The sequence below is a fragment of the Gadus chalcogrammus genome, chromosome 15, assembly GCF_026213295.1.
Source record: "Gadus chalcogrammus isolate NIFS_2021 chromosome 15, NIFS_Gcha_1.0, whole genome shotgun sequence".
NCBI classification, from domain to species: domain Eukaryota; kingdom Metazoa; phylum Chordata; class Actinopteri; order Gadiformes; family Gadidae; genus Gadus; species Gadus chalcogrammus.
This window is the reverse complement of record NC_079426.1, coordinates 13,116,661-13,124,724: the sequence shown is the minus strand read 5'-3', so window position 1 is coordinate 13,124,724 and position 8,064 is coordinate 13,116,661. Positions and strand designations below refer to the sequence as shown.

General features: G+C 44.6%; 1 protein-coding gene across 1 annotated transcript; it reads left to right on the top strand.

Moving 5' to 3' along the window:
- The first annotated feature begins 1,850 nt into the window (after window positions 1-1,850).
- LOC130405006 (ventral anterior homeobox 1-like) lies at window positions 1,851-8,064 on the top strand. Its single transcript, XM_056609959.1, has 3 exons — window positions 1,851-2,064; window positions 3,908-4,095; window positions 7,483-8,064. The coding sequence occupies exons 1-3, from the start codon at window positions 1,851-1,853 to the stop codon at window positions 8,062-8,064; spliced, it is 984 nt and encodes a 327-aa protein (XP_056465934.1).

Sequence of the window (8,064 nt, the reverse complement as noted above, 5' to 3'; positions counted from 1 at the left end):
CGGGGGGGCGGTGGTGGGGGGGGGGAACCAGCCTTAAGAGGGATTCTAGCCGGCTAAGGTGACAAGGAGCACCCAGGACATGCATGTCCCCTTTAGCACAAGGCCACCGCTCTGAATTGAGTCTTTGCAGCCTAATCAATGGTCTTATTGGATTACGGCCTCCACTGTGTGGGGGGATATTGTTGCTCCGACAATGAGAGTAGCGCTCTGGAGTTGGTGGGTGGGGAGGAGAGTGTTTTAAAAAAAAAAGAAAGAGAAAAAAGGTGGGGGCCGCTCCGTGTGTGTGTGTGTGTGTGGGAGAGAGCGAGAGGGAGGGGGGAGAGAAGCAAGGCAGTCTTTGCTCACTAATGACAAGTTTTTTGTTCCCACTTTTGTGTCGTTTTTCAGACACGCAGGTTAAGATTATGAGCTGCGCTGAAAAGAGGAGGAGGAAAGGAGGAGGAGGAGGACGACGAAAGGAGGAGGAGGTGGAGGGAAAGAGGAGGAGAGGAAATGCGCGTGGATGTGTGTGGTGTGTGGGGGGATGGACTGGGTCCCATCCTGTTGGCTGTGTCCAGTGACGCAACGGGGAACCGGCAAAAGTTTAAACCCAGTACCCGGTGAGGGTACGTCGTCCTCTGCCGACCCTGCTCCTCCGGGGTCTGACGCCTTTCAACGGGGTTGGATTCACACGTCAATCGTCGGGCTTCTTATCTCCCTCTCCGTCTGTGTCTCTCCCCCTCTCTGTATCTCCCTCTCTCTCTCTCTCCCGCCATAGTGCAGTGGTGAGGCCACAGTGTCACAGATTCCCCGAGACGAGCCAAAGAAGGAAACGTGATCAAATCTGACCATGGCGATCAGGCGTGTGAGGTGGGTGGTGGAGGTGGTGGGGAAGGTTTAGGAGATGTGGGGGTGGAAGCGGTAGAAGAATGAAAACATGTCTGACCACGATGTATGGCCGAGAGGGCGGCTTCCAAAAGGAACTTTTTTCTTCCGCTGTGGTCTGAACTGTGAGTCCATGTGATCGTGTGTTTGCGATTGTCTGTGTGTGTGTGTGTGTGCGCGTGTGCGTGCGTTTGTGCATGCACACAGGCGTTAGGGGTTTAGCAAAGGCTTGGCAGCAGCAACAATAGACCAATCATTTGTCTTGATTCCTCGGACGAAGAAGAGCAGCCAGCCAACTCATAGAGGAGGAGGAGGAGGAGGAGGACGGGGAGGGGGAGGAGGAGGAGGAGTGGGGAGAGGGGGGGGCGGGCCACGCAAGCCCCTCCATCAGGACTCACCCTGTTTTCCCCCCAAAACTATTTAGCGTATCCTTTCACGAGGACTACGCAGATCCAGAGGCAGCCAAATGACCGTAATCAATTGAGGCGGCCGGTGTGTGTCTGTGGCGCTGATGATGTGGAGGTCTGCGATCAGAGGGCTGGTGTCTGATGAGTGAAGGGGGGGCATCGCGGCGCTGCTGACTGTCCACAAGTCCATGGTCATTGGGCGAAAGGGAGTTCTGGTCACCAATAATAAGGACTCCACGGTGGCGGCAAGAGCCCGGACCACCATTAGCTAGCTGTCTGCAGCCCGCTCCGCGCCGCAGGTTTGAAACCCACACCAATCGCGACTCGGACTCGGACCCGCGCGGCGTCTCCCGGCCGTTCACAATCCCTCTCTCTCTTTCTTTCTTTTTTCCTTTCTTTCTTTCTCACTCTTGCTCTTTCTCTCCCTCCATCTCTATTCTCTTTCTATCTCTTAACCACAAACCAAACCAAGCGAGGTAGAGGGGGACGAAGGAGCAGAAGGTTTATTTTCTTTTAACCCCGGGAGAGGAGAAAGAAGAAGAAGAAGAAGAAGAGGAGAGAATCAGGAGCCAGGGGAGTATGGAGGTGCGGTATGGGCAGGAGAGAGACACTATGGTGCTGAAGAGCGTCCTGAAGGAGGGGAAGGAGGGCAAGGAGACGACGGGAAGCCTCTCCAAGAGCCTCCTGAAGGAGCCGCAGGATTCCTTTTCTGGCTCCGGGACGGGGGAGAGCTGCGAAAACACCCGGGGGGGCACAGGAGACCCTGACTACTGCCGACGCATCTTGGTCCGAGGTGAGCACCGCCCCCGCTACCTCGCCGTTTGTCTCCGTGCTTCGGTTTCGGTTTTTTGATTTAGGATTCTTTTCTGTTTCATTGCCGTTTATTTTTTTTCTTTCCCGGAATCTTTTGTGTTTGCTGCGGAATTGGTTTGTTGTTGTTACCAGCACACACACCCACACTAAGATGCAGACGCAGGCACACACACACACACACACACACACACACACACACACACACACAGATTAGTCGCGGTAGTTATGTTGGACTCAGCAGGTTTTCGACCGGCAGTTTGTTAAAGGACCGGGTTGGAGACTAATGTATTAAATGACTGAAATATTAGTTTTATTTTTTGCCCTTGGAATTTGTGTAGAACCAAACACTTAGCTTTGGCAAGAGATTTAGTTTTTGCATCAAAGTTGCTTTTTATGATAAAGTAGTTTATTCTTTTGTTTTTCCTCTCATGCTAAAGTTCATAAGGAAGAAATTATACTTTTGATACATGAGTTATTTTCGACAAATTTGTGTGTTATTGTCTTGTTTAACATATTCTGCATTTAGTGATGGTTCAAAAAGTTATTTAATCTTTCATCAATCTAAAAGTTTGAATAAATTGTTATTGTTAAATAGGAAATTAGTTGTTGTTGGCCTGAATGTTTTGGTCATTTTAATCTATGAAATATTCAAAAGTATTTTAACTAGAATTGACTAGAATAGGGTTTTTAAAGGTTCTGCTTTTTATTTGGGAAATGTTAGCTTTAAGTTGGCTACTATGGACTACGGTAATATAATATGTTTTAGTATTACTTTCAATGGTTTGTCTGCTACATTTCAAAAAACAAGTATGTGATTGTGATTAAATAAATTATATTCCAAGGAGTTACTACATAAACTATCAGAAGTAAAGAAAAATATTTGGTTTTATTTTATACATAAGATATCGATTATATAAATTAATAAAATCGATTTTCAGTTTCATCAGCTTCTACATAAATTATGATGTAAATATTATCATTGATGTATATTTAGTTAAATTATCTTCATTAAATGTGATGGGCAATACAATTATATTAATATTATATTGATGCAGCAACCAGACCGATGGAATACAAAATCTTCAAGTTTATTATTTATGTATAAAGAAGAGCATGACCAATCATGTTTTGTTGTTTTAGCGTATTGTCTTTTTAAGATTGGTATAATTGAGTCATTTAAAAAAATAGATATAATAATAACTGTATAGTGCTATGCATTTATTAATAATCAATCGATATTCTATAATTTTTTTTCGATACAGAAACACAAAACCTTTATTTTTTGGTGGAGAAATATTTATGGTCTCTTTATTGTATACTTTCCCATTTACCTTCATTCTAATATATATTCATCTCTATGTAAAAACTATTGGGCAGCTTTCGTCATTATTATTGGTGAAATAATTGTTAATAATTTGCTATAAATGTTGACCACTATTGAATGTGGGAACTATGAATTTCCCACAAATAATGACAAAATATCCAAATAACAATTACAATTAATATTGTGTACTTCAAATATAATATGTGATATGATAATGAATCTTTATTAAATATTGTGAGAAATTCCGACACTAACAATAATAAAAAAATGATATCAGCAATAATATTAAGAAGCAGCAACAATAACAATATTATATATATGACTTTAGAATACAATAATTACAATTCGGAATTGTTGAACTGACTATCTAGCTGTAAACACATCCAATACGATTCAAATTGCTTTACTTTGAACCACCTTCTACCATGCTCTGTTCCATCATAACTCACATCTCTCTCTCTCTTTCTCACCCTCTCTCCCTCTCTCCCTGCCTCTGCAGATGCAAAGGGCTCCATCAGGGAGATCATCCTGCCCAAAGGGCTGGACCTGGACCGGCCCAAGCGCACGCGGACCTCCTTCACGGCGGAGCAGCTCTACCGGCTGGAGATGGAGTTCCAGCGGTGCCAGTACGTGGTGGGCCGTGAGCGTACCGAGCTGGCCCGCCAGCTCAACCTGTCTGAGACCCAGGTAGGGCCGCTGACCAACAAGATAACACACACCCAAACCAGTATGGCTCAGGGCCCCCTCATCAACCATCATCGAGCCACAAATTATGACATTTTTTGAACTTCATATTATACTATTAACATTTAGCATCATGGTTAATACTGTAGTGACAAAGGAACTAATAACAGAATATCCTAATTTAGCATAATTCTTAATACTTTAATGGCATAGAAACCAATATTATGCTTCATTATTAATAGTGTTGCGGCCTAGGAACTAATATTATACTAGTATCATTAATTATATTGTCATGACCCAGAGGTATTTATTATTATTTATTTATTTTAAATAATTTCCCTCTGGGATTATTAAAGTATTTATCTATCTATCTATCTATCTATCTATTTGAAATAAATAAGATGAGTTATATTGGACAGCCACAATCAACATTTAAATCACAGATTCTATAAATATAAATATTTTACATTGTGATTATTTTAAAAAATCATAACAAGTACCCCCTGGAACCTGTACCCCTGGTTGTGAATCACACACAGCCCACACAGAGAGAGAGAGAGAGGGAGAGGAGAGAGAGAGAGGAGAGAGAGAGAGAGTGGGAGGGAGGGAGGGAGGGAGGGGGGGGGGGAGCTGACATCTCCTTCCTGCCAGCCAAACCCCTTGATGTAAAGTCACAACAATAGACTCAGGAAATCTTATAGATAGATAGAGAGATACTTTATTATTTCATAAACATAAATATAGAATATGTTATATAGAATATTTAATTGAAAATACTAATATATGTATAAATAAATTAAAATCACATTTGTGTATGTGTATATATATGTATATATGTATACATGTTTGTGGGAGGAAGAGTTCGGCTTTCTAGTATTACAGATCTATTTAAATCTATTTGAATATATATATATATATTTACTTAAATACGAGCCCCAGGCAGTTTAAGAAGACTGAGCAAATTATCTCTGCTCATTAGCCTTATGATCCATAGACACTTTTACTCACCTCATAATAGTGCGAATTATGAAGGTATTATTATTGCTAATCATACTAATCATGTGTAGCGGCCACATCACTGTCACTAGAAGGTCACACGACACGACCTCCGAGGGTGAACAGTGTGTTCACTCTGTGAAACACACAAAAACACACAGAGTGAGACACACACTGAGACACACTCACTCACTCACACACGCACAAACACACACACACACACACACACAGACACAGACACACACTGCGTTAGCCTGTGAAACACACAAAAACACACAGTGACACACACACACACACACACACACACACACACACACACACACACACACACACACACACACACACACACACACACACACACACACACACACACACACACACACACACACACACACACACACACACACTGCGTTAGCCTGCGTGGTTGGGCTGCGGTATTGAGAAGACATTGTTTCAACATCTGGGTTCAATTGATTAATGGCCAATGGCCTCTCCAACATGAATCCATGTCAACAGGGATCAAATCCCTGGTCCTCCCGTGTGTCTTTTGTCATAAGAAAGCCCAGCTAGGTTTCCTTAGGGAGGGCTGTGGCCCATGTTGAGCTGCCTGGTTCAGTCTGTCCTTATCCGATCAGCTGCTTGTGTTAACAGCAAAACATAGACCTTTTCACATACAGATTATGAACTATTTTGTGTGCTTTCAAAATCCATTACAAAGACCAATGAGCAAAACCCTTTTTTGGGCTCTGACAATAAATCCAAAGAAATTTTATTCTGAAGGATATTTGTTCAGCTGTTAATGGTGTGTGGAAGCGAATATGTGTTAAATACATCTTCTTCCAAATCTTGCTTGAATGCTGCATTTGCTTGATTGAAGCATCGTTTTTATAACATGAACACCTTAATGGCTGCCAGTATTTCCTTTCACAACACACATTAGAAACAATTAAATTAATTCACAATAGCGGTGATTTCGATTTTTATGAAAAGCACAGAAAACCCCTGAGCCTGTCTTTTGCCACCCTTTAGACGAGACAATGGTGTTTGGATTTTCCTGCAATGTGTGACTGCCATTGGGACTGAAGTGGTTCTTAAGGACACATTGGTGAAATTAACATCTTGTTCCGGGGCCCTCACGCTGGCTTACATTAAGAGATGACTTCCATTTGCTCAAGTATGTAAACCTCGTAATCTGTGTCTCCGCAACTGGCCCTACTCCCCCCCCCCCCCCCCACAACCATCAGTCGACCTCTAAAATGGAGAGGGGGGGTGGGGGTGAATTCTTCCTTTGCAGGAAGAATTCACCCCATGATTCACCCCGTTGCCTCCCAGCAATGTTGGGGCTGGCCAGAGAAGACAGGTGGAAGAAACGCTTGAATCAACCTGTTGTTGTTGGAGAATTAAGCATGCGGTTGTAATGACAAGATTTAAATCTAAATGTATATGATTGGATAAAGGTGTCCGGTGCGGGGCGGTGGGATTGTTGGTGATTGGTGCATGCACTGTAATTATGGGCCTGATTCAGCCAATCAGATTTGATTGCAGGAGATCTTCTTTTTTTTTGCGCCACCTATTCACGCGGCTGTGGAATTGTATAAATAAGCAGGGCTCGTTTATGGAATTTCTGAAATGACAACGAGGTGACGTTTAAAGAAACACAAATGAGTTTATCGACCAAGCAGCTTTGGATTGTTCGACTGGTGACTAATCGTTGTTGTAAGATCAATGAGAAATGGTTCTCTACTCTACTGTTTAAATATTGTTTGTACTGTGTGTGTTTGCGCGTGTGTGTGTCTGTGTGTGTGTGTGTGGGTTGGTTGTTGTCAAAAAGCTGTGAGAAGTAGTTTCACAGAGAGCTCTAACCTTTTTGTTTCAATCAAGGTCTGTTATCATTACCTGTGTATGTGTGTGGGTGTATGTGTTTTTTGTGTGTGTGTGTGTGTGTGTGTGTGTGTTTGTTTTTGTGCCTGCATGCGGTTCCTCTTGCTCACAATAAATATCCGGAAACAGGGTTGCATAATCCATTTGGAAGTGAACCTAACAGTTTCTGTCCAAGCATCTAAGAGCTTTGAAGATGTTCCTCAAATAAAATCATGATAATAATTGAACCAAAATACCTTGATATCGCTAATCTCGTAATGACTTATTTACTTATTTTTACGTATTTTCGTGTCCCTGCACAAAAAGATATGTGGGCGTTGATAATAGTTATCATTCATTCATACAAGTACAAAAGTTCATGCATAAAAGATGGCAAAATAGTTGCTACTAATATCAAAATACAAGGAAAATCGAAATTGAAGCACAATAGATCAATCCAATACATTTTAAATGATAATGTTGCGTGCGCCTCTCTGGTCTAAGTCGTGTGCCTTCCTCATGTTTCTCCTCAAGGTGAAGGTATGGTTCCAGAACCGGCGCACCAAGCAGAAGAAGGACCAGGGCAAGGACTCAGAGCTGCGGTCGGTGGTGTCGGAGACGGCCGCCACCTGCAGCGTGCTGCGGCTGCTGGAGCACGGCCGGCTGCTCACCCCCCCGGGGCTCCCGGGCCTGATGCCCCACTGCGGAGGCCCCGGCGGCGGCGGCGGCGGAGGTTCCCTGGGGGCGGCGCTCAGGGGCCCCTCCCTCAGCGGCAACGGGGGCCTCCTGGGCGGGGGTGGAGGAGGCCTGGGAGGAGGCGGTGGGAGCGCGCGGGCCGCCGGCGGGAGCCCCCCGTTGCCCGTGGTCAGCAGCTCGGGTACGGTGGTGGGGGGCGGCGGTGGGGGGGGCGCGTCCACACACGGGCTTTTCAGCTTCCCCATGCCCTCGCTGCTGGGAGGCGTGGCCGGACGCATCGCCGGCAGCCCGCTCGCCATGGCCGGCTCGCTGGCGGGAAACCTGCAGGAACTGTCGGCGCGCTACCTGAGCTCGTCGGCGTTCGAGCCGTACTCGCGGACCAATGGCAAGGAGGCCTTGGACAAGAAGCTCCTGGAATGA

Excerpts from the sequence above, each read along its gene's own strand:
- LOC130405006 (XM_056609959.1), top strand. The coding sequence starts at position 1,851 with ATGGAGGTGCGGTATGGGCAGGAGAGAGACACTATGGTGCTGAAGAGC. Across the intron at positions 2,065-3,907 it reads CCGACGCATCTTGGTCCGAG|ATGCAAAGGGCTCCATCAGG; the intron begins GTGAGCACCGCC and ends CTGCCTCTGCAG. Across the intron at positions 4,096-7,482 it reads TCAACCTGTCTGAGACCCAG|GTGAAGGTATGGTTCCAGAA; the intron begins GTAGGGCCGCTG and ends TTTCTCCTCAAG.